Source organism: Cetorhinus maximus, chromosome X (genome assembly GCF_964194155.1).
Source record: "Cetorhinus maximus chromosome X, sCetMax3.hap1.1, whole genome shotgun sequence".
NCBI lineage: Eukaryota > Metazoa > Chordata > Chondrichthyes > Lamniformes > Cetorhinidae > Cetorhinus > Cetorhinus maximus.
In genome coordinates, this window is record NC_135917.1 from 644,379 (window position 1) to 671,426 (window position 27,048).

At 43.7% G+C, this 27,048-nt stretch overlaps 1 protein-coding gene across 2 annotated transcripts in view; it reads left to right on the plus strand.

Annotated features, from left to right (window-relative positions):
* The first annotated feature begins 5,299 nt into the window (after positions 1 to 5,299).
* The window catches only part of nemp1 (nuclear envelope integral membrane protein 1), a 41,463-nt gene continuing 19,714 nt past the window's right edge, over positions 5,300 to 27,048 (plus strand). For both annotated transcript variants that reach the window (XM_078534761.1, XM_078534762.1), the window contains exons 1-6: positions 5,300 to 5,451; positions 11,917 to 12,038; positions 20,486 to 20,708; positions 21,676 to 21,748; positions 25,554 to 25,647; positions 26,267 to 26,381. In XM_078534761.1, the coding sequence (XP_078390887.1) occupies positions 5,316 to 5,451; positions 11,917 to 12,038; positions 20,486 to 20,708; positions 21,676 to 21,748; positions 25,554 to 25,647; positions 26,267 to 26,381 (763 nt within the window). In that variant the 5' untranslated portion in view covers positions 5,300 to 5,315. The remainder of the gene's footprint in view (positions 5,452 to 11,916; positions 12,039 to 20,485; positions 20,709 to 21,675; positions 21,749 to 25,553; positions 25,648 to 26,266; positions 26,382 to 27,048) is intronic.

Here is a 27,048-nt window from a genome sequence, read left to right on the forward strand (position 1 = left end):
CGATGTTAGATTAAGTATATTGCATACTTTGACATTGCTCAGCAAAATACTATGCACAATAATGTTTTTCTTTTGGTGCCGTTGGTCAGGACACTAGGAGAACTCTCTGCTCTTCTTTTGATAGTGCATTGGGATCTTTAATATTCACCCAAACAGGCAAATGGGACCTCGGTTTAATGGCTCTTCTGACAATGCAGCACTCCCTCAGTACTGCACAGGGAGTGGCAACCTGGATTATGTGCCCAAGTCTCTGGAATGGAGCCTGAACCCACAATTTACATCAGAAATGAAATATTTCAATAAACAGTTAATTAAAGACATGATAAAAAGGACCAGGGACATTTGAACTGTAGTGTGGGTGTAAGGTGCAGGGGAGGGGGCTTTATTATGTGGCAAATAAATAAAAACACAGAGTTTCTGATTTGGTTCCGTTTAGCGGAAACAACTGCAAGTAATAAAAATCCCCCATCATGGAACAAGAGAGAAGGAAGGAGCTGTGAGCATGACATAGCAGCTGTCACTTTCAATTTCCCAACCAGGCCCCAAATATGGTGACGAGAAACAGGAAGTAACAATGAAGAAGAGCGTTTGAGACAGATTACAAATAATTAATGTAACATGCAACATACTATAGAGCTCAGACGGCTGTAGTTCAAATCTTAAGTTTTAAAGGGGCATTAGCACCAGTTTTGCAGGAGGGCTAAGAATGTTTGAACAGTGTCAGTTTTGTAACCGCTTTCTGAGTTTGATGCCTTAGCTAAGGGGGCAGATGTATGACCTGCTCTGAGGCCACTGCCAATGCCTCTTGTCTAGGAGACACCAGGGAGTGCACAGACATGACACTCTTCATTATCTTCAACCAAATTTGCCCACCACTGGAGGTTAGAGCATGTAATGCTGTGCACCATTCCGCCATTTATCACATGGAAACAACATGAAGGCGTGCAATTACTTCACATAATTGTACAGGCCATTTGGCCCATCTGCTTTGCTGTAGTTTTTTATCTCCAGCTGAACGGTCCAGTCTAATCCCACTCTCCTACTCACTCTGCATACCCTTTCATGTTCCTCTTTTCCAAGCAACTATTTAATTCCCTTTCAAAAGAATTCAGGGACTCGGTTTTGACAATGGTTTGTGACAGAGAACTCCACATTCTAACTACCCAGTACAAAGAATTTAATGATTATCTTAAAACATGCGCTCTTGTTACTGCTTTGTTGACCAATCGATCACTCTCTACCTCATCACCACCCTTCATAATCTTGAAGAACTCAAATTAGGTCACCATTCATTCTTCTCAGCCCAGTAAAAAAAAAACCCTCACTTCTCTAGTCTCCCTTCATGGTTGTGCTTTATCTACACTGCACCTTACCCATTGCTTTTATATGTTTCCTATAATGTGGTACCCCAAACTGTACACAATATCCCAACTGCAGCCTAAAGTTTTGTACAAGTTCAACATATCTTCCTTGCTTTTGCATCCAAGCCTCTAAATAAAAACAGGGATTCAGGGATTCAGTTTGGCCTTGTCTAGTTGTTTAGCCACCTTTGAGAGAGAGAGAGAGTGTGCGTGCGTGTCTTTGTGTATTGAAGTGTAGGCAGTGGGGAGTGAATTCCTCATAGTGGATGTGTCGTGTGGGAAGGAAGTGAGTCCCATACATAAAGGTCCAACTGTTCTTCTGTTCCATTTAAAATCTTACCATTTGGCAGTTTTACACAATTTCCATAATCATTTGCCATCCCTGCAATTTGGTGCTATCAGCAAATTTTGATATTTTCCTCACAATTCCTAATGGTAGGAAATATGGCAGCCAATCTGTGTGCACAGCAACATCCCACAAACAGCAATGTGCTGATCAGCAGTTCATCTGCTTTTATGTCTTGTCTGAGGCATAAATATTGGCTGAATGCACCAGGGAGAAGTCTCCTGTTCTTCTTCAAAATTATGCCATGGAATCTTTTATATCTTACCTGAAAGGCTCTACCTCCAAAAGTGCAGTGCTCCCTCAGTACTGTGCAGAAATGTCAGCCTAGATTTTTGCAGTCAAATCTCTGGAGTGGGATTTAAATCGGTAGACTTCTGATTCAGAGGTGATTATGCCAAATAACATAGGTAGGAGGAATATGTTTCAAAGAACTGACATCTCTGGGTTGAAATGGCATTGATACAACAGCTTGTACTTGTGCTTATGGCTTGTGGTGTCACCCCTCAATGTGTTATAGCTTCTACACACTCGCCTACAAGCTGCCTTATGCAACAGCATCAAAGATATTGTTATTTTCAACAGATGAAAATCTGTAGTATAAGGGTCTGGCACATAAAGGTTTAACGTGGGACTGAGTACAGTACCGTTCACACAGTGACATAAGAGAACACATGACCCACACCTAGGTCAGTGCAGTATTGGACAGAGCCCTGTGTAGAAGCAAGCATAGAGACAGCTCCTAGCTTGGACCTTGACTCTACCCATGTATAGTTTCTAGTAGTTAATAAATACTTGCCGTTTAACTACCTAAGACTATGTAAATTATTCAGAACTGCAAGTTCCCAAGAGCTCAAACAAGGAAGATTCTCTCAACTGGGACTTCAGCTCTGAATGGTCTTCTCCCTTTACAGAGCAGGTTTGTCCACTTTTGTTACAGGTGCCAGAAACCTCTCATTGGTCAGACCTGCCAACCACTCAGATGGATACCAGGACACCTCGAGTAGATGACGGTCAAGAGAAGAACCAGCAACAAGAAGAGCCTCAACCTCAGTCTCCGACGCCAGTTGGAGAGTTAAATCCTGAGACCATGGAGCAGACGCTGCAAACCCCAGTCAGCATGACAGGGCCACAAATGATGCTGGAATCGAGTAGCAGCCATCCATTGACAACAGCACATCACACAGCCAAACACAAAGGTGAGCTTACTACCAAGTCACACTCTCACAACAGGAAGAGCCATCTTTCATCCCAGCATGCCTCACAGCAAGCCGCACGAAGGAAGAGAAAAAATACTATAGAGATGACCTCAGAATTCATCCGCTCCGTAAAGAGTGGGATAAACTAACCACCGTCTATCTCTCCAATCGGGGAATCAACAAAGAGCGATTCAATGCCAAAGAACAGAAAAAGAGGGTGAAAAGACACCCAGATGCTGGAACAATCTCCGATTCAACAAAGTTTACCAGCAGCAGCAGAGCCTACCACTCCTCCGATGGTAATGAGAACAAGACATGGAAGGGTTATAAAGCCTCCAGACCCCCGAATCTATGAACTCAGGGACTTGAGGGGGTGGGGAAATGGGGTAGTAGTAATGATGTAATAACATGGAGTAAACTGGGACCACTTGTCAATACATTGGATAAAGACTTAGGGGGAAGGTGTGGTAGAAGGTCTGGCACATAAAGGGTCAGTGTGGGACCGAGTAAGGTACCTCTCACGTAGTGATGTAAGAGAACACATGACCCGCACCGAGGGGTCAGTGTAGTGTTGGACAGAGCCGTGTGTAGAAGCAAGCATGGAGACAGCTCCTATCTTGGGCCTTTACTGTACCGATGTATATAGTTTCTAGTAGTTAATAAATACTTACTATTGAACTACTAAGACTACGAATACCTTAATAAAACCTAACGAACTATGCTCAACACCTTACAACATAATCTTGGCCCATTTTTGGCTGCCAGGAAATTGCTCATGGCAGGACTTTGTAATCTGTTTTTAAAAAACATGTTTGATTCTGACCACGTGTCCGTCCGTGTGGAGTTTGCACGTTCTCCACGTGTCCATGTGGTTTCCGCCAGGTGCTCCGGTCTCCTCCCACCATCCAAAGACGTGCAGGTTAGGTGGATTGGCTATGGTAAAACTGTCCCTTAGTGTGTGTCAGTGTGAGTGTGTGCCCTGTGATGGACTGGCGTCCCATCCTGGGTGGACCCTGGGTGGACCCTGCCTAATGCCCATTGTCTGTCGGGATAGGCTCTGACTCCTCACGACCCTGAATTGGATAAACCAGTTCTGGAAAAGTGAGACTATAGGAGTATCAGTCTGAAATGTTTCTTAGTTTATTTTGAAACCATGCATAAACACTTTTGATGTCTCTCTTAATTATTTACCTATTTTCTGTAATCAGCTGCTGAACTTGCGAAGACTGTATCATGGTAGTCAGTTCTGAAGTTTTTTTATATTGTCATCACATAATGCAGTGCCAAGGCAGATGTTCCTGTGGGATTAAATTACCAAAACTGAATAAATGTCCTGCCTCACAGTAAGAAAGCTGTAAAGATAAAAAGTAACTGCTGTTAGACAAAATGTATACATTTTTGATGCATTGCCTGGTGTATTGCTGAACTATACAGAGCAGGGATGTCCCAGGTTTGCAGAGCTTTAATTGACCTCACCTCGGCTGGCAATGGGAGTGCTAATATTGGCCTCAACCCTTCAGCGAGAACGGGAATAGGGGTGCCAACCCTCCAGGATTGTCCTGGATCTCTAGGAATTAATTAATCTCCCAAACACTGCTGCGAACATCTCCAGGAGAAAAATCATCGGGATCATTACAAAGAATTGTGCAATTTTATTTTCCATTTTCTTTTATTGAGAAATAAATGTTATGAGAAATATTGGAGATGGAGGAAAAGGCTGTTTGACTGAGAGACAAGAATCACTCAATCAGGTAGGGAAGTTTCTGTTTGTTTTCTAATTGGTTGAGGGAAAGTGGGGCAACATGAGGATGGACGTGGCAGACCAGTAATGGAAATGGGACAATTGGAGGCTGGAGGGCATGTGATGGAACATCCAGGAATACGTCCAACCAGAGATGGCAACCCTGGGTGAGGGAGAAAAGAGAGTTAAAGTGTCTGTGTTTATCATTAATCACTGACCCTTTTCAAGAAAGATGCATGTGTCAATGATAAAACTGGGCTTTGTGGTGATGCCTCTGTGGTCAAATTTCTTTTGTGTAGTAGCATACACTAGGGTTCACACACTAATGGCCAATTTGGGAGAGAAACCATTGGGCAATGGCTGCATGTGGACTGACCCCATCAGAGTTTATTCAGAAGAGAAATGAGAAACAAATAAAAATGATACATTTCATTGCACCTTTAAAACTTCTGGCAGTTGTTGCTGTCAATCACTCCCCTCCAAGCAGCACGAATTGGCTTCAAAACTCAGCATTCAAATCAGGATGTCCCGCCTTCACTTCGCTTCTATTGGCTAATACGGCAGTGGGCCGTTGGCATGGTCAGGGATAGGAGTTGGTGATTGGCGGATGCGCCTATCAATCTGATACAAGGCCCCCCCCCCGTGGCAGAGTGAAGTGAGGCTGTCGCGTCATGTTTGCGAGGCCTGGGGTGTTGCTGGCGGGAGGGATGAATTGTCTCCGAGTTTTGCTGCTGAGAGACCGGCGCGCGGTGTTTATTTCGGCCGCTTGTTTGTTTTTGGTCATGCCGGCTTGTGTGGTGGCCTCAGGTACGGAAAGGGAAGCTTCTGGAGTGAGGGCGAAAGTTTGATTCTCAGCGAGGCCGGTGCCCTGGGGGACAAGCTGGCACCGCGGCTGCTGAGAGTGGCATTCCCGCTGCACAGTCACCGTGCCCGGGCCTCGAGTGATCTGCCAGCTCTCTCTCTGTGTGTCCGCCCCCCTCCCTCCCCCCTCCCCATTTGCCCCAGGTGTTGTGGGGGCCTGGGTGCACTCCAAGGATGTCAGGACCTCTCCTGGTACCTCGGCCATGCTTGCAGGGAGGCCCTGTGCTTGACAGCTTAATTTCCCCGCTATTTGGGGAGGGGGGGAGGCACCCTGGCACCAACCCACACATTTTCCAACAGAGGGGCACTCCTTGCGTGGTGATCAAGAGCTTTGCTGCCGTCCTGGTTAATGTGCTAATTCAGCACAAATTGGGGAATCAAACCTAGGACCTTGTCTATAGCTCAGGATATGTGGTACAATTGCCTACTGAGCCACAAATTGTGGTTTTAAACCCAACCTTTGGATTTGGGGGCAGAATGCAAGCTGCCATTCTTGTATGGTGCTAACTGACAGACAGTTGCACTGTTAGACGTACTGTCCTTCTGATGTGATGCTAAATTGAGGCTACATCTGCTTGCTCTGTGCTTCAGGAAAAGTAGGGTGTTCTCCCAGCAACCTGGACAACATTCCTCCCTTTACCAATGCCACCCAAAGCATAATAACTGGTCACTTGTTGCTGTTTGTGTGATATTGCTGTGGCAAAATGGCTGGCACCTTTTCTTACATAAGTAAGCAATTCATTTTGTGAAGTGCTGGGACAAGTATTTGAGAGAGCGAGTAAAGTGCTGTAGATTGCAAGTATGCATTAGTTGGGAAATGAGAATTCAGTTTGGGTAATTCAATCAGAATTCACACCTCCCATTTGTCCCTAATCATAGATTTTATTGAAAATGTGGACTTTGTGTACCTTAAGGTAAAAAAAACATTATTCATTTCAAGCTTTCTGTCACGTTATAAAGGTTTAACTTTAAGAAAAGGGGATTAATCTGCAATTTCAAAGTAAAGTGCCTAGACTGTGATGGCACCATGGATTCTTGTGTATGATTTTCCATGGGTAGGCATGTATTGCTGCAGTGGGGAGGTGTGGGACAGAGCCTGGCTGCTTCTCAACAGGTGGGGAAATCACTCTGATTTAAACACATTAAATAGAGGCAGAAGAATGGGAGTGATGGTGCATATCATGAGCAATGCTTGATCCAAGTTGCCCACGTCCTGTGCGAGTGCAGTTTAGGTTTCTTGTCCATCCTCAATTTTTTTGCTGCCTTGTTATTGATTACTCCAGTAGCCTGACTTTGTAGCATTGCTCTTTACTGGTTCTATTTCTATTTGTCCCAGCAGAGCCAGTTCATATTTTTAAATGCTTCTTTCTGTGCTTGAATGGTCACTTTTGGCAAACTTTACATATCACACCTCAGTCTCCTCTTGCCTAGAAGTTATCCCTGTGACATCCACAAGTATGGAGTCTGCTGATGATGCCCAGTTCTTGGTAACTGCCCATTCCCCCAAATCACTCCCCTGACTCTTGGTTTGTCCTTGTCTCTCTCTCTCCAGCATTGGAGACTTATCTTTCAGCAGCTGTTATAAGAGTCATAACAGCACAGAAGGGGGGCTATTGAGTCCATGCCGGATCTCCATAGAGCAATGCAGTCAGTCCCCATTCCCCCACTCTAACCCGTAGCCCTGCAAATTTATTTTCCTCAAGTGTCCATCCAATTTCCTTTTGAAATCACTCATTGCCTTCGCTTCCGCCACTCTTGTAGGCAGTGAATTCCAGGTCATTACCACATTGCATTAAAAAAAATCACTTCCACACATTTCCCCGCCCCATTAAATTCACTGAGTAAAGGGGGAATCTGGAGCCAGTCTTTCCTTTAACATAGGTTTATTCACAAGACACAGACTACCTTTTCCTTTCTCCTGCACAGGTGGAAACCGTTTCTTATATACTTAAGAATAATGCCCTAACCTTTCCCCAATTAACAGCTGCTCTTGCTTGCAACTAGAGCATGCACTTCATTGTGACAGGATTGCAACAGCAACATCTCATATTTCTTGACCAAACTGTAACTCTGTGCCCCCTAGGCTTTGTACGATCAGCTAATTGGAACAGTTTTCCCTTGTCTACTTTATCCAAACCTGTCATCATTTTGTGCACCTCCACCAAATTTTCCCCCTACCTCCTTTGCTCCAAGGAGAACAACCCCAGCTTCTCCAACCTGACTTTGTAGGTGAAATTATTCAATAAATCTGCTCTGCACCCTCTCAAGAACCCTCACATCCTTGCCAAAGTGTGGTGATCAGAACTGCATGCAATACGCCAGTGGCCTAATCAGAACTTTATAAAGGTTCAGCATAACCTCCCTGCTTTTGTACCCAATACCTCTATTTATTACCTCAATACCTTTATCCCATATGCTTTGCACCTTCAACGATCTATGCACATGAAACCCTAGGTCCCTCTGTCCTGCACAGTTTTGAACTCTGTCATGACTCTCTTGCCTCTTTTCCCTTCTGTGAAAATGCATCACCTCAAACTTCTCTGTATTAAATTGAATCTGCCCTTTGTTTGCTCATTCTGCCAGCCTATCTGTGTCCTGTTCCAGTCAATTGGTATTATCCTCACTGTTTGCCATACCTCCAAGTTTGGTATCATTGGCAAGTTTTGAAATTTTACTAACTATTCCAATATACTAGTCATTTACATTTTCATATAAAAAGCAGTAGTTCTAGCACTGACTCTTGGGGAACACCACAAAGCAACCATTTCCCAGAATTGGCTGTTTCTGTCCTGAATCAGCTTGGGTTTAAAAAAAAAGGCTTCTGCTGACCCTTCTATTTGTTCCATGAGCCTCCATTTTGTTAACCAGCCTTTTTTAAAAATTTGGTCATGGGATGTGGGCATCGCTGGCTAGGCCAGCATTAATTGCCCACCCCTAATTGCCCCTTGAGAAGATAGTGGCGAGCTGTTTTCTTGAACCTGTTGTAGTCCATGTGGTGTAGGTACACCCACAGTGCTGTTAGAGGGGGGAGTTCAAGGGTTTTGACCCAGCAACAGCGATAGAACAGCCAATATATTTTCAAGACAGGATGGTGAGTGGCTTGGAGGGGAACTTCCCATGTGTCTGCTGCCCTTGTCCTTCTAGGTGATAGAAATCATGGGTTTGGAAGGTGCTGTTGAAGTCTTGGCAATTTGCTGCAGTGCATCTTGTGGATGGTATGCACTGCTACTACTGTGCTTGGTGCTGGAGGGAATGAATGTTTAAGGTGGTGGATGGGGTGCCAATTAAGTGGGCTGCTTTGTCCTGGATGGTGTCAAGCTTCTTGAGCGTTGTTGGAGCTGCACTCATCCAGGCAAATGGGGAGTACTTCATCACGCTCTGACTTGTGCCTTGTAGATAGTGGACAGGCTTTGGGGAGTCAGGAGGTGAGTTACTCGGTACAGAATTCCCATGTCTGACCTGCTGTTGGAGCCACAGTATTTATATGGCTGGTCCAGTTCAGTTTCTGATCAGTGGTAATCCCCAGGATGCTGATAGTGGGGGATTCAGTAATGGTAATGCCACTGAATGTCAAGGGGAGATGGTCATTGCCTGGGACTTGTGTGGTGCGAATGTTACTTGCCACTTATCACCCTAAGCCTGAATGTTGTTCAGGTCTTGCTGCATATGGACACAGACTGCATGCCTCTATATGGACACATGCCTCTTGATTGCACTGTTGATGACTTCTTCCATCACTTCACTGATGATCGAGACTAGACTGATGGGGCAATAATTGGCCGGTTTGGATTTGTGGACAGGACATACCTGGGCAATTTTCCACATTGCCAGGGTAGATGCCAGTGTTGTAGCTTTACTGGAACAGCTTAGCAAGGGGCGCAGCAAGTTCTGGAGCACAAGTCCACAGTACTATTGCCAGAATGCTGTCAGGGCCAATAGCCTTTGTAATATCCAGTGCCTTCAGCTGTTTCTTGATATCACGTGGAGCGAATCAAATTGGCAGGTATCAGTGACTCTGGGGACCTCTGGAGACCTCTGGAGGAGGCCAAGATGGATCATCCACTTGCATTTCTGGCTGAAGATTGCTGCAAATGCTTCAGCCTTGTCTTTTGCACTGATTTGCTGGGCTCGCCCATTGTTGAGGATGGGAATATTTGTGGAGCCGCCTCCTCCTGTTAGCTGTTAGTTAGGACTGGATGTGACAGGACTGCAGAGCTTGGTCTGATCCGTTGGTTGTGGGATCACTTAGCTCTGTCTATCGCTTGCTGCTTCTGCTTTCTGACATACAAGTAGTGCTGTGTTGTAGCTTTACCAGGTTGACACCAGATTTTTACATATACCTGATGCTGCTCCCGGTACGCCCTCTTACAATCTTCATTGAACCTGGGTTGATCTCCTTGCTTGGTGGGAATGGTAGAGTGGGGGATATGCAGGTCATGAGGTTACAGATTGTGGTTGAGTACAGTTCTGCTGATGGCCAACAGCATTTCATGGATGCCCAGTTTTGAGTTGCTAGATCAGTTTGAAATCTGTCCCATTTAGCATGGTGGTAGTGCCACACAACACGATGGAGGGTGTCCTCAATGTGAGATGGGATTTTGTCTCCACAAGGACTGAATTACTCTTACTAATACCTGTCATGGACAGATGAATCTGCATAATGAATCTACCTGGCATAAACTCAGTCTAGCAGCTATGTCCTTTTGGACTTGGCCAGCTTGGTCAGTAGTGGTGCTACAGAGCCACTCTTGGTGATGGACATTGAAGATCCCCGCCCAGAGGAAGGTGGTGGGGGGGGTGGTGGTGCGGTACATGGTAATCAGCAGGAGGTTTCCTTGCCCATGTTTGACCTGATGCCGTGAGATTTCATGACAGCTGGAGTTGATGTTGAGGACTCCCGGTGCAACTCCCTCCTGACTGTATTCCACTGTGCTGCCACCTCTGGTGGGTCTGTCCTGCCGGTGGCGCAGGACATACCCTGGGATGGTATGGTGGTATCTGAGACATTGTGAGGTATGATTTGGTGAGTAGTTTGTGGGACTAGCCTGTGAGACAGCTCTTCCAATTTTGGCACAAGCCCCCAGATGTTAGTAAGGAGGACTTTGCAGGGTCAACAGGGTTTGAGTTTGCCATTGTCATTTTCAATGCCTAGGTCGATGCCAGGTGGTCAGGCCAGTTTCATTCCTTGTAGACTTCATTGCAGTTTGACACAACTGAGTGGCTTGCTCGGCCATTTCAGAGGGCAGTTAAGAGTCATCCACATTGCTGTGGGTCTGGAGTCACATGTAGGCCAGACCAGGTAAAGACGGCAGATTTCCTTCCCTAAGGGACATTAGTGAACCAGATGGGTTTTTACGACAATCAACAGTGATTCATGGTCACCGTTAGACTAGCTTTTTAATTCCAGATTTTGTTGTACTTTGTCAAATGCTTTCTTAAAATCCCCATTCGCAGTAGTCATTGCATTCCCTTCATCAATCTTCTGTTACTTTATCCAAAAAATTCAAATAGATTAGTCAAGCATGAATCTGCCCTTTATGAATCCGTACTGTCTCTCCTTAACTAACTGAGACCTCTCCCAGTGCCTGTTGATTTTTTTTCCCCTCCCCAATTATTATTTCTAAAATCTTACCCAGCACTGAAGTTAAACTGGCTGGCCTGTACTTGTTAGAAATATCCACACACCCTTTCTTGAACAAGGGTGTCACATTTGCCACCTTCTTTTAATTCTCCCTTAAACCACTTCCATTGCCTTCAAGAGCATAAAAATTCTCTGTACATTGATTTATTTTGCCCTCTTCCTCCCTCCCCAATCTTTCCTGTCTCCTTGATGGTGTTCTCTTTCTCTTGTTAATGTACTCTGAGATGTTGCTCTACATGCGAGGCTTTACAAGGAGTCGAGGCTCAAAATAAAAGCAGAAAGAGACAAATTGGTCACTATATGTAGTGCCATTGATAAATGTTTTCTTTGAATGTCTTTGCAATGTTTTGACACCAAATGACAATCTTCTTTCCCCCCCCCCCCCCATTCTCCCCAGCGTGCTCTCTCACATGCACATGTGCATGCACACACACGCACACACCATATACTGTCATGAAATGTTGGGATGCTGGTTTGGTGACCTGCCACTGCTGTAGGGAAGCAGTAAGCAACACTTTTCCACACGAGAAACGAGGGAAGATTGGGAATGGTGGCTGTTCCAGGCAGCTGTGCTCTATCCCCTTGCCTCCCTATTCAGGAGCGTCTCAGTAAGAGTTGGTTTGAAAGCCACCACAGGTGCTCCAGTGCACTGGTGTATGCATCTGAACACCCAGAACAGCAGGGATGTTTTACAGAAACACCTACCAGGATGTTCAGGTCAGTGAGTGTTTGCTAATTTTTGTTTTTGTTGTTGGAACTTTTATTAACAGGAGAAAATGGGAATATTGTCTACATTAGAGAAGACAGAAAGTATCATTACGATGAACGGTGTAGCTTTTGCTTTAAAAATGCCCTGTTACCTGGATGGAGAGACGTTTGGACCCGGATTCGGGTAAGAGCCAGTCCAGGCTGCACAGCAGCCTGTGAAGATATTTGATGGGAAGTGGGGCAATATACTGTACCTGTCACCTTTGTCTTAGAGAAGAATCTGGAAGGTGTGGAGGAGAGACTGTTGGTGTACTGTTCTGTAGTTCCAGTAGACTATTTTGAAGCATTAGACCTTGAGTTTCTCCTGCAATTGCTCATGTGCTCCACATCTTTTGTGTTGCCTTGGAAAGAGACCAAGTCTGGTGCAGGAGGTGGTGAACCAGAGGACACAAAAGAAAGATTATAGCATTTTACTTATTGTAATTGTTTTCCCTATTGTTTTGGATTTTCTCTGCATTCTCACTCCCCAGATTCTCTTGTTTTTGTTGCCTTCACTTTCTATTTCTTCAACTTGTCTGTATTTAAATCTAATTGTATTTTTCTGTATTAAATCTAATTGCCTGCTCGACCACCCCAAATCATTAGCAGCGCTATGTTGCTTGTCAGTAGTGTATCTGCCTGTACAGTTCATGCTCTCCTTGTCTAATGTAATGAAAGTGCCCTGCTCAGCACTGAAAGCTGCACCAGGGCTGTAATGGTTGTTTCTAGTAGCTGACAAGCCCTTGACGTAATTCTGTGAATCTTTGTTTGCTGCTATTTAAATGCAGTGCTGCCAACTGCCATCATTGTTTAGAGTCTATTATAAAGGATGTGTTAACAGGACACTTAGAAAATATCAATGTGACTAGACCAAGTCAACATGGATTTATGAAAGGGAAATCATGTTTGACAAACCTATAGGAGTTTTGTGAGGGCATAACTAGCAGAATAGATAAGGGACAACCAGCAAATGTAATGTATTTGGATTTTCAGAAAGCTTTTGATAAAGTCCCATGTAAGAGGTTAGTGTGTAAAATTAAAGCACATGGGATTGGGGGTAATGTATTGGCATGGATTGAGAATTAGTTAGCAGACAGGAAACGGAGACTAAGAATAGTGGCAGGTGGTGACAGTGGGGTACTGCAGGGATCAGTGCTTGGGCCTCAGCTATTCACAATATATATCGATGATTTGGATGAGGGAACCAAATGTAACATTTCCAAGTTTGTTGACGACACAAAACTAGGTGGGAATGAGAGTGGTGAGGAGGATGTTAAGAGGCTTCAAGGAGATTTAGACAGGTTGAGTAAATACATGGCAGATGCAGTATAACGTGGATAAGTGTGAAGTTATCCACTTCAGTAAGAAAAACGACAGCAGAGTATTATTTAAATGGTGATAGATTGGGAAATGTTGATGTACAAAGGGACCTGGGTGTTCTTGTGCACCAATCACTGAAGACAAATGGTATGTTGGCCTCCATTGCAAGAGGACTGGAGTACAGGAGCAAGGATGCCTTACTGCAGCTGTACAGGACCATGGTGAGACCACACCTGGAGTATTGTGTGCAGATTTGGTCTCCTTACCTAAGAAGAGATATACTTGCCATAGAGGGTGTGCAGTGAAGGTTCACCAGACTGATTCCTGGGATGGCAGGATTGTCATATGATGAGAGATTGGGCTGACTAGGCCTGTATTCACTGGAATTTAGAGGGGATCTCATTGAAATGTATAAAATTCTGACAGGGCTGGACAGACTGGATGCAGGGATGATGTGTCCCCTGGCTTAGGGACCTAGAATAGTCTCCAGATATGGGGTAGGCTATTTAGGACTGAAATGAGGAGAAATGTCTTCACTTGGAGGGCGGTGACCCTGTGAAATTCTTACCACACAAGATTGTGGAGGCCAAGTCACTGAATATATTTAAGAAGGAAATAGATAGATATCTAGACACTAAAGGTGTCAAGGGGTATGGGGAGAGAGCAGGAGTATGGCGTTGAGATAGAGGATCAGTCATGATCATGTTAAATGGCGGAGCAGGCTCGAGGGGCCGAATGGCCTACTTCTCCTGTTTTCTATGTTTCTAACAAGCAGGGTGGATAAAGGGGAACCAATAAATGCAGTGCATTTTGATTTCCAAAAGGCATTCGATGTGGTACCACGTAAAAGGCACATACAAGATAAGAGCTTATGGTGTTAAGGGTAATATCTTGGCATGGATAGATGATTAGCTAACTAACAGGAAACAGAGTTGGAATAAATGGATAATTTTCAGGTTGGCTAACTGTAACTGGAGTGCCACAGTGTTCAGTGGTGGGGCCTCAACTATTTGCAATCTAATATGACTTGGATGAAGGGACAGTGTATCGTGGCCAAATTTGCTTATGATCCAAAGATGGCTAGGAAAGCAAATTGTGAGGAGGACACAGAGGTTGCTCTGCAAAGGAATATAGATAGATTAAGTGAATAGGCAAAAAATTGCTAGATGGAGTATAATGTGGGAAAATGTGAGGTTGTCCACTTTGGTGGGAAGAATAGAAAAGCAGAATATCATTTAAATAGAGAGAGACTGCAGAATGCTTTGGTGCAGAGGGATCAAAGCTGTCCGCTATCTACAAGGCACAAGTCTGAAGTGTGATGGAATACCCTCCACTTGCCTGGATGAGTGTGGATCCAACAACACTCAAGAAGCTTGACACCTTCCAGAACAAAGCAGCCCACTTGATTGGCACTCCATCCACAAACATTCACTCTCTTCACCACCGCACTGTGGCAGCAGTGTGCACCATCTACAAGATGCACTGCAGCAACTCACCAAGGCTCCTTAGGCAGCATCTTCCAAACTCTCAACTGCTACCGTCTAGAAGGACAAGGGCAGCAGGTGCATGGGAACACCACCACCTGGAAGTTCCCCTCCAAGCCACTCACCATCCTGACTTGGAAATATATCGCTGTTCCTTCACTGTCGCTGGGTCAAAATCCTGGAACTCCCTCCCTAACAGCACTATGGGGTGTACCTACACCACATGGACTGCAGCAGTTCAAGAAAGCAGTTCACCACCACCACCTCAAGGGCAATTAGGGGTGGGTAATAAACGCTGGCCGAGCCAGCAATGCCTACATCCCATGAATGAAGAAAACAAAAATCACAAGTTAGCATGCAGGTACAGCAAGTAATTAGAAAGGCAAAGGAATGTTGGCCTCCGTTGCAAGGGGGATGAAGTATAAAATTAGGGAAGTCTTGTTACAACTGTACAGGACGTTGGTAAAATCCAACCTGGAGTACTGTGTACAGTTTTGGCCTCCTTATTTAAGGAAAGATATACTTGCTTTGGAGGCAGTTCAGAGAAGGTTTACTAGGCTAATTCCTGAGATGAAAGGATTGTTTTAGATGGAAAGGTTGAGTAGGTTGGCCTATACCCATTGGAGTTTAAAAGGAGGAGAGGTGATCTTATTGAAACGTATAAGATTCTGCGAGAGCTTGATAGGGTGGAAGCTGAGAGGATGTTTCCCCCTCATGGGGGAATCTAGAACTAGGGGGCACAGTTTTAAAATAAGGGATCTCCCATTTAACATGGAGATGAGGAGGAATTTCTTCTGAGAGTCGTCAGTCTGTGGCATTCTCTTCCCCAGAGAGCAGTGGAGGCTGGGTCATTGAATATATTCAAGGCTGAGTTGGATAGATTTTTGATCATCAAGGGAATTGAAAGTTTATGGGGCACAGGCAGGAATGTGGAGTTAAGGCCACAATCAGATCAGCCATGATCTTATTGAATGGTGGAGCAGGATCAAGGGGCTGAATGGCCTACTCCTGCCTCTATTACCTATGATTTTAAAACAAAGTAGGGCATAGAACCACAAAATGAGATATTAGATGAGATGACCAAAAGCTTGGTCAAAGAGGTAAGTTTTAAAGGGACTCTTAGAGGAAAGTGAGGTAGATGGAGAGGTGTGGGGAGGGAATTCCAGAGCTTGGGACCTAGACTACTGAAAGCACAGCAACCAGGGTGGAGCATTTTAAAATTGGCAATACTCAAGGCCAGAATTAGATGAGCACATATCTCTGAGGATTGTAGGGCTGGAGGAGTTCAGATGTAGGGAGGGGGATTGAAGTCATGGAGGGACTTGAAAACAAGGATGCAAATTTTAAAATCAAGACGTTGCTTGACCAGGAGCCAATGTAGGTCAGTGAGCACAGGGGTGATAAGGGAATGGGATTTGCTGTGAGTGAAGAAGTGGGCAGCAGAGTTTTGGATGACCTCAAGTTTATGGAGGGCAGAATGTGGGAGACCAGTCAGGAGTGCATTGGAATAATTGAGTCTAGAGGTAATGAAGGCATTGATGAGGGTTTCAGCCACAGATGAGCTGAGACAGGAGCAAAGTGGGACAATGTTACGGAGGTGGGAAATGGGCAATCTTAGTAATGGCATGAACATGAGATCAGAAGCTCATCTCGGGATCAAATGTGATACCGAGGTTGTGAATAGACAGTGGCTAGGGAGCAAGATGGAGTTTGGAGTGGGGACCGAAAACAATGGCTTCAGTCTTCCTGATATTTAATTGGAAATTTCTGCTCACCCAGTACTCACCTAAAGAAAACCTTGGAAGCCTAGTTTGTAATTCTACTAATCCTTGTGCAGTTCTCAGAGTCCCCTTGAGCTCAATTTCTACTGAATGTTAGACAGCTGAAATCATTGAGAAAACACTTACGAGATGGCAGGAATGTGAACATGGATGAATATGGCAAAACCATTTATATCTGCATAAGGGATGTCTTACAGGAGTGGAGGGAGAATTTTAACTAGCTCTGTGTCCATCTACTATATAAAAGATTATTTGATTATTTATGGCAAGAATATAGAAACATAGAAACTAGGAGCACGAGTAGGCCATTCGGCCCTTCGTGCCTGCTCCACCATTCATTATGATCATGGCTGATCATCCAACTCAATAGCCTGCTCCCGCTTTCTCCCCATACCCTTTGATCATAGAAACTAGGTTTGTTGGTTAAATCTCTGAAAAATGCAAAATCTATTTTAATCACATCTTCAACAGTTCTGAAGTGTTCTGGAGTTTAACTCGATCCCCTTTTGGGGATCAGGGAGTGTTTATAGTGAACTTTCCCTACAAAGATTAGGGTGAGGTAGATTGTATGCAACATGTGGAAGCAGGACAACTCTGTTCTGAAGAAGAGTCATACGGACTCAAAATGTTAACTCTGTCTTTCTTTCCACAGATGCCGTCAGACCTGTTGAGTTTTTCCAGCATTTTGTTTTTGTTTCAGATTTCCAGCATCCGCAGTATTTTGCTTTCAACTCTGACTTATACTGCTTAGCCAATTTTGTATCCATGCTGCTACTTTCACTTTTATTCCATGGGCTTCAATTTTGCTGACAAGCCTAATATGTGGTATTTTCTCAAATGCTTTTGAAAGTCCATATTTTTATTAATTGATTTTTAAATTCCACCAGCTGCCATGGTAGGATTTGAACCCATGTCCCCAAAGCATTAGCCTCAATGTCTGGATTACTAGTCCAGTAACCTTATCACTATGCCACCATCTCTTTCTCCACCCCCACACCCACCTCCAAATAATGGTGCTGAATATGGGGGTTGAACCAACTACCCTGAGATTGAGTCGCATACTCTACTGACTGAGCTAGCCAGGCATGCAAAATTGCTTGTTCTCCATTTCACAGGAGGTCAGCAAAATGAGGTGAAAGCAATGCACGAACAGGAACTTGAACCCTGGATTCTCAGATCTGTAGACTGAGCTATTCAAGCTTCCATTTTGAAAGTCCATGTACACATCAACCACACTACCCTTATCCTCTCTACCTCATCAAAAAAACTCAGTTAAGTTAGTCAAACATGATTCTTCCCTTAAAGGAGAGCCAGCACAGATTTTTTTTCATTAACCGATTCTTGTTCAAGTGGCTGTTAATTTCCCCTGAACTATGCTTCGAAAAGCTTCCCACCACCAACATTAAATTGCCTTTTATTTGTCAGGTTTATCCTTCTCGTTTGAACAATTCTGCAATCCTCTGGTACCACCCCTCTATTTAAGGAGGCTTGGAAAATCGTGGCCAGCACCTCTGCAATTTATACTCATACTTCCCTCAGCAACTTAGTAAATATGTTTTTTTTAAAAGTCCACACTATATGCAAGACCCTTAAATAGGTGTGTGTAATAATTACTTCAGTATATTAATAAACTGTCAATCTCTGGTTCACATTTTGGTGCACCAATGTTTATGATGTTCTAGCTACCTGTTAAACATCGGCCATCAGTGTGTCTGCCCTGTCTACATGATCAGAATTTATACACATCAGAGTACATGGATCAGCTGAACGGGACTCTTTCAGGGCCTTTGGTTATGTTGGTGCTGTGGTGACCTCCAGTGGTAGGTGGTGTATGTGGGAATGTATGAATCTATTGCTCATTGCTTTTTACTGATAGTGAGTTTCCTGTCATGTTGCTCACAGATTTATATGGGATTGGGTTCTTAGCTGGTGGATGAAGCTCCACACCTCATAACCACAAATGGAGCTAAAGGGAAAACTATTTGTGCTTACCCCTCCATTACAGTCTATTGATCTAATCTTGTCATCTTTTATTTATGTAACATTTTAAATATTTTGCATTGTGTAGACTTCCTGTTGCACTCTCCATTATACTTTTCTAACTGCCCACTTTCCTGCCATGTGTTCCTGCCACAACCAGTCTTCTGAGTTGATGCTGCCAGCAACAGAATCATTCCTAATGTCTGCACAGTGGCTGGAGTTTACAGATCAAATAAATGTTGCCCTTCAAGCAGCCACTAATGCAGTTATCACCCAGAATAAAGGATCGGTATCCTGGTTTACATTTCAAATGATCTTCATTCTTCCACATAGACAGCTTGTCCTTCATTGCAAGTGTAAAAGTATGTTATTTTTATCTTCTTTGGCCAGAGAGGAAGGAGCTCACTTTCGAGCTGCAAATATCATCTGAAGCTGATTTTTAATTCATATATAGGCTGTCTGTCTAAATTCCTGCAGAGATAAATATAGTACAGAAGTTTCCCTAGTCAAATTATGATGGGAGCTTTGCTTGCTTTACAGTTCTGATAGTTTCTTCAAGTTTCGGGAAGCCTGAGTCAACTTTGAAATTGGTGGCAGTTCTGGGAATGTTCCTGTACCTCTGAGACTCCATCTTGGGCTGCTTTTAGTGGTCGCTGAGAGTCACTCTCAGATTTAAAAAAAAAGGGAACAGATTAACACTACTGTATCAGCAATGAGTTAGAGGCAGGGCCAGTCTTGAAAGTCTTTGCTGTAGTTTTGGTCATGGGATCAAAGAGTCTCCTGAGTCCAGGGGATTATTTCTCCTGCACCATGCAGAGTGGAGGATAGTTGATGATACAAATGCTTTGCGTAAAATTAATCCCAGTTGCTTACAGCAGTGATTAACAGGGGAATGACCTAATCATCTCCATTCTAGCCAGGGCTGCTATATACAGTCATAAAAGCAAAAACCCAATTCTTGTGAGGTCCAGTGCTGAGGCTGGCCAGGTGTGGGTTTGGATGTGGAAGAATTATGTCTCTGTAGAGACTGGAATGAGAGGAGAGTTCAAGGTGGATGAATAGAATGGAAGATTGAGGCTGAGCAAGATGCGAGTCTGGGGAATCTGAGTAGCTGGAGCAGGTTTAGACTCTCAGGAGATTGGGGATTGTTTGTGGAAAACATGTGACTGATACTATCATTACTATCATGTGGTTCCACAGACCAGTTGAATCACCAGAAGTGGATACTCCTTTTAATCGATATTTTTCAGGTCCTGGGCCCTTGGCAGGCTGAATTTTCACCCTGCCGTTGTAAAGAATGCCAACTAATTATTTTGATCTGTTGAAATGGTGAATGTTAATCAGCTTTTGAGTCCTGACACTGCGGATTAATTTGCAGTCATGCTTTTGAGGTGGGTGAGGCTGTTGGGGGGGGAATTGGATCAGAGCAAGTAGCTTATTCTACTGCACCAGCGGGGAGGAAGTGGCAAGCAGCCTTGGTTACACCAGGATGGGGTAGGAGAAGTGGCATGAGGTTGAGTATGTGCTGAGAATAGGCTGAGGGAAGCACTGAGATTGAGATTGTGCCGGGGTGGGCTGGGAGGAGTTGTGATTGTGCCAGAAGGAGAACTTGCTGGTGTACCTTTATTGCTTGTGCACATCACATGAGTTTCTAATGTATGGTTCCTGAAAGATGAGTTATTTCTCGAGCACCCATTTAATGTTCAACTGGTTTTATTTTTGTGCCATTTTCAATGAAACTTTCCTATTTTGAAAGGGCACTGTGACATTTGTTCAAAAGTGACATGTAAATTCCCGAAGGGTTATATATGAGTGAAGTGATTCAAACATTTAGAAATTCTGAGCAATGGAGTGCATATAAACCTTAAAACCCATGTCTTCAAGCATGCTGTGTGTCAAGTCTGGCTCAATACTAACATGTAGAAACAGTGTTGTCCTTTATTAGTAAACATGAATACCTGTAAAATATAATCCTCTTGGAAATGTTTACTGTACTATTGTGGCTGTTCCCTTATTTATCTCCTCAGATTCGAGTGAACAGCTCTGAGAAATTTAAAGTAAAGCAAGTGGATGATGAAAAGGAGCTGGAAGTTCCAGGGGTGTGGAGTTGGATTGTGGAGTCGGCAGCGTCCATGTTAAAGGAGAAAGTGAATGAAACTTACATTAACGTCGACCTGTTCAGTAACAAAACCTGCTTTCAAGTGGAACCAAGCAGCACAAAGGCTTGGTATGACATTCTGTTGACAAGACGTGAGTTTTTAATCAATTTGATATCTCATAATTTGAGTGTGTTGTGCTTTGCAATGGCAAAAGTTCACATTCTTGCTGTGTTGTATCTATGCTGCCATCTTCTCTCCAATGGAACTTCTCTTAGTAATGCTGATTGTCACTATTAGGGATTTTTTTTCAGTTCTATTTCATCATGTAAATGTCTTGCCAATAGTTTCTATATGCAGGCAGTTTCCTACAAATTCAACCTGCATCTTTATTCTCGATCGTTTCTGGGTTTACATAGCCCAGATCAAAGCATTGTCCTCTATTCTGGTGAAATGCTTACTGGAGAATACATGATATGCCCACCATATCACTGATCTTCTGAATGACAGGGAAATATCACACTGTTGGAGCCCTCTTGATGCAATCTAAACCATGCCAGATTGTTTTTTTACAGATCAAATGATGCATAGATACAGAATACCACAGGCAAATTGCTAAACCCAGCACGTGTATGCACATGTAATTTTTTTGATATAATGTACTCCCTTTTTTCCTGAGTAAATGTGTCTCTGTGATCCTGTCAGCCTGTGGCGTATATTACTTGGCAGGACTTCTGATTTTCCATTCCTGTGCTGCTGAATTTTACTGAGGTAGAACCCCACAGACTCCAGCCCCCTCCATGACCTTGCCTAAGTGGTTGTTCTTCATGTGTGCACGTCCACAGACTATTTGACTGTGGAGGCTGTTACATGGCTCCATGTAAATGCTTCTTAAAAAAAAAAACAAAAGCAGTTGGCTAGTTCAGTATAAACCAAATTTGACCTTTGCAATCCTCAGTATTGCAGCAGGACTGTATTTATTAACTGAGACACTTGAGCACTTCAGAAGGAAGCTGGGCTTTTTTTGGGTGAATTTCATTATACCTCTAAATTTGTGAACTTTTTCAGTATGCTGTTGGGTAGATTTGTACATTCTTCTCATCCCATCCTATCCTTTCCAGGTTTCGATCCGCAGCTGATCCTTATCTTCACTTTCGGCCTGCTGCTATTTTTCAATGCGGAAACCTTAAGCAGGTAAGATGGTGAGAAGGGAGGAGCAAAATAATATTGCACAGCCAAATAAAGTGGAAGATGTTACAAAAGGTCAGCTAGCATCTTTGGAGAGAATAGACTGTTAATATTTTGGGTAGGGTCCTTTGGGGTTTTTAAAAAAAAAGTAATTGCCCACTATCCTCAAGTTTTTTTTCAAAGCACTTAAAAAGGCTGGAATACCTTGCCTTATGTCATAGAAACTTCTTTGCAGATTCAAATTCAAAGCCTATCTCTTTTTCTGAGGAAGGTGAGGGAAGGAAAAGTGTTGGCCTTCTGAAAATATTGCACACTGTTATACATGAACAGTTTGTCCTTTCCCCCCACGTAAACTCCCACACATGGCCACCTGCTCAGAACTTGTCATCTTGAAAGAGATCTTGCCACCTTCGAGGTTTCTATCTTTACCGAAGCCATCTCGACCAGTTCCTCATTTCCCTTAACAGCCACGTTGTCCTGCCTGTTGCAAATCCTTCTACAGCTGCACTCTTTCCCTGGGAAATGTGTTTCCCCCATTTCCCTTTCTAACACTCCTCAAATTCCCAGTTTCTCTGGCCCTCCACCTACCTCAATACAGCCGCTGCACTCAGCTTACTCAATAACTCCTTTGCCTCTGCCTTTGATGCCCTCGTATGCTCACTCTCCTACCCCTGCTGTTTATCTGATATAATTCCCATCCATGTTCTTAAATCTAAAGGCTGCAGGGTGAAGCACAATTTGTGTGTCATTGGCCTGATGTGGAACATTTTAAAAGCAGTGCAAGAACCAGATACCAGCCGCAGTGCAGCAAAACACATCGAAGTAGACAGCGCATTTAAAAGCAACGCAAGTGCCAGGCAGCAAGGGCAGTACGACAAAACCAATTGAAATAGGCAGTGCAGTGAAATGCTGCGCAAGAGCCAAGTAAAGGTGGCAGCAGCAACACAGCAAAGCAAACCAAAACACAGGCAGAGCATTGACAAAGAATGTAAGAACCAGCTGGCAGAGGCAGTGCAGTAAAGCACATCAGAATGGGCAGCATATCTAAAAGCAACGCAAAGAGCCAGATAGCAGCAGCAGTGCAGCAAAATACATTGGAATATACAATGCATTTAAAAACAGTGCAAAGGTCAGGCAACAGTAGTGGTGCAGCAAAATACATCGGGATTTAACTGACTAACGGCAGTTTCTTGAAGTGGGGAAGACGCTTGCCACTGAGTCCTAGAGTAGAGAGAGGGAGAGAGAAAGAAAGAGAGAGGCTGTAAGAGAATGGGAGTGAAGTCAGTGCAAGGTAAAGGAGGTGGAAAATGGAAAGTAAAAGGCTAAGGGTGCAACAGCATTAAGAGGGGGGGAAAAGAATCCACGTTCCACATTGGCAGTCAGTTGGTCAATCCATGGTCGATGAGGGGTTGTGCACCTCGAGCTTTCTTCTTGCTATCGCTTCAAACCAGCTACAGCTTGGTGAAGCAGGGCTTGCCATGGTGTGCAGTCTAATGCACTTTCTCCCCAGCTGTTGAGATCAAAGCCAATCTTCAAGTAGGCTTTCAGGGTATCTTTTAAATGTTTCCACTGGCCATCCTTTTTCATCTGACCAGTGGCAACCTGTGAGCAGGGAGCGCAATTCAGAAGGCGAATGTTCAACATTCTGATGCAGTGGCCTGTCCATTGCAGTGCCACACCAGAATGGTCGCTCCTATGCTCAGGACACCTACCTCCTGGAGGATGTTCATGTTTGTATGGCAATCCATCCAGGTGACGTGTGGGATCTTCCGTAGGCAACGCTGACAGTATGTCTTGAGCTTTCTTGGGTGTTGGCAGTATGTCACCCAGGTTTCGCAATTGCAGAGGAGTGTCGGGAGGATGACAGCCTTGTAGACTGTGATCAGGATATACAGTGCATTCAAAAGCAGCGCAAGGGCCAGGCAACAGCAGGGGTGCAGCAAAATACTTTGTGATATACAGTGCATTTCAAAGCAGCGCAAGGGCCAGGCAATGGCAGTGGTGCAGCAAAATACTTTGTGATATACAGTGCATTTCAAAGCAGCGCAAGGGCCAGGCAATGGCAGTGGTGCAGCAAAATACTTTGTGATATACAGTGCATTTCAAAGCAGCGCAAGGGCCAGGCAATGGCAGTGGTGCAGCAAAATACTTTGTGATATACAGTGCATTTCAAAGCAGCGCAAGGGCCAGGCAATGGCAGTGGTGCAGCAAAATACTTTGTGATATACAGTGCATTTCAAAGCAGCGCAAGGGCCAGGCAATGGCAGTGGTGCAGCAAAATACTTTGTGATATACAGTGCATTTCAAAGCAGCGCAAGGGCTGGGCAACAGCAGGGGTGCAGCAAAACACATAGGAATGGGCAGCTCATTTAAAAGCAACGCAAGAGCCGGGCAGCAGCAACACCAAAACAGAGGAGGGGGAAAAAGTCAAAAGTGACGTCGATAACAAGCGGAGGGAGGAGCGGCAGAACCACAAACTCAGCTAAGTACTTAATTTATTATACACTTTCTAGACTATTAAATCAAATCAGAGTAATTATCCAAGTGCATAAAGTTAATATCTCTACATGGGTAATAAAAGTAAATAATCAGTAATTAATTAGATATCAAACCAAGCTATTGACTGACTAATACAGTTCCTCAAGTGATCCTATTGTCCCTAGTTGAGGTAGAGACACTCTGACACAAAAAGGAGGGAAGGAATGTCTGGATAGTTTGCTCCAGAGTACCGTCAAATCCCTGAGCAAAGTAGAGTGCAGTAAGGGGACTGTGTCACTGTCAGCCTACTGGGTAAGGAGAACCAAGAGAAGATAGAGGAAAAGGTCCCATAGAGACTGGTCTCTGATCAAGGCGGGTAAATGGAATTGAGATGGAGCTCGGCCATGGTCTAATTGAATGGTGGAACAGACTTGATAGGCTGAAAAGCTTCTTGCTGTTCGTATGTTAATTGTCCACCTAGATCTGGCTCATTCATCTAAAATCTACTGTCTCTCTCATATCCTGGAGGGTGTAGTAGATGACTGCTGTCTTCTACCTACGTATCCTCTGCTTCCTTTCATTTTGCCCATTTTGCCTCCAGCACCAAATGTGAGAAGTGTATAGATTTCTTCATCTAGAGACAATCTGCTTCTTCTGCTGTCTTGGTCTCACATCTCTTTCAGATTTCTCCTCATCCCTGACATTTCCAGGTTTAATTTCTGCTGGTTGTTGGCTGAGTTCCAAATCTTGCCATCTCATTGAAAGATTAATTTATGTAAAGCGGTAGCTGAAGCCTGCTATGCCTTCCTCACTCTCCTAGGAGCCGTTTTGTAATCTGACTTGAATTCTTAATAGAATTGGACCAGTTCTCTTAGTCATGACATATCCAACCCAGTGAGTTCTCAATCTCAGTCAGGCTGTTAGGAAATAAGTAAGTTGCTTCCCCACATGAATTGGAGAGTGGAGGGAATCTGTTGGATCAGCCCCTGCTGCCTTTTCATGCCATTTAGTGAGTGGTTCAGGAATTCCAATAGCAGAGGCCTGGTATCAGTCAGCTGGTCAAGCTCTGAATTGGAATGTTATGCTGAAGGTTGGGGCAGAGAAAGGAGGAAAGGATTGATGCACCAAGAAAGAGGGTAGATAGTTTTGAATTTGCTTACTGTAATAAGAGCTTAGCTAGAGGCCTGTCATAATTTGTGGCTCTTTGCTGAGCTTTTCTGTTCTGTAGAAGATGCTAGCCTGGTGCCAGGAGAGATAGTGTTCTCAAGCTAGCACTGCTCTTTTTAAATGCAGATCAAAGTGTGAAATGTATTTGATATATTCTTCCTTTCAGGAGTCAGCTTTTCTTCTATACAACAGGAATGAGTTTTGGAGTTTTAGCTTCACTCATCATTCTCATCTTTGTCCTTGCTCGTTTACTACCCAAGGTAGGTCAGTAAGCATCTTTTCCTAGTGTGAAAAATTTACTCATTTCTGTCTATCTGCCTTATTTTGTGAACAGGACCTTGTACAGTAATAGAGTTTTCTTGCACTTAATGATGTATGTCTGTGATGAACATTTTTCCACTTTTTTTGTAACTGCTGCCAGCATCATGTTCCTAGATGTCATGTGGGGTCAGCACAAGGTGAAGTACCTTGTGAAATGTTCCAATCTCCAAAGAGGAACCACTTCTGTATCAGTATGGATTTTGTCCTCATAAAAGCAACCCTTGTGTTTAAAGTGAGAGAGATTGCAATTAAGAGGAATTCTGTGCTGTGAACTTAACACCTACTGGAAGCTGAATAAAGACTGTTTGAACTAGACTGTTTTAGCTGAGACAGGTGTATCTGAATGGGATGGATTTGAACATCAGTTAAGAGGCTGTTGCGAAGGCTACTTTGGAAAAGAGCAAAATTCACACTTCAGAAGTTGGACAGAAAGTGAGAATTTTCTTTCTGCATCTGAATGGTGCTATGATTGTTCCATGATCCAGAATGGATGTCCCTCATCTTCAGTTAACACCAAAAAAAATTAATTTGTTAATTTTTCCCCCTTTTTTAATATAGAAAAGTTCTCTCTATTTGCTGGTGGCAGGAGGTTGGTCTGTCTCTCTGTATCTGATCCAAGTGACACTGAGGAATTTACAGTTTCTTCTAAGAGAGTATTGGCAGTATGTTATAGGTGAGTTATTTATTATTTTTAATGTTACATGTAGGATTTGTTTGAAAAATGAAGCCCGGCTAGCCGATACCAGCATGTGTTAGTTTCTATTTGCACTCTGTCAATAGGGCTTTGCAACTGTTGACTTTATACTATTGGACTAATGGAATGAAGGTAGTCATACTCATGATGTAGCTAATAATGGAGAGTCCACAACCAAAAATGGACAGTCTGTCTTGAGCACTGAAACTATTTTCTCACATCATCTGCAGATCAGATATAAATCTGTGCCTCCTGTGACACTGGATAACAAAACTAAGGCTTTTACTGCCATTTTGCCATCTTTGGAGCAATCAACTTTCATCTCCCAGGTGTTTTCTCCTTTCTAAAAAAAGTAAATTGTGTGGCATGAGTAAACAGTAAATGGCCCCTATCAGATTTTGAGCTATATTTCCAGAGGAGAGGTTGGGGTTTAATTGATTCATGCTCTGCTTCCACCTGCCCCAAGAGACCAGCTCTGAAACTCTAAAGCTCCAGCAATTTTAAAGATGCCCTTTGTGGGAAAAGAGTCAAGAAGTCATGGCTCACTGAGCTGGGAGGATGTACAAGCTGTTTCTGCCTCCTTTGTGTAGGTTACTAGAGATGGCACTTTGTAAATGCCACATGATGCTTTTATTGTCAATAAAGC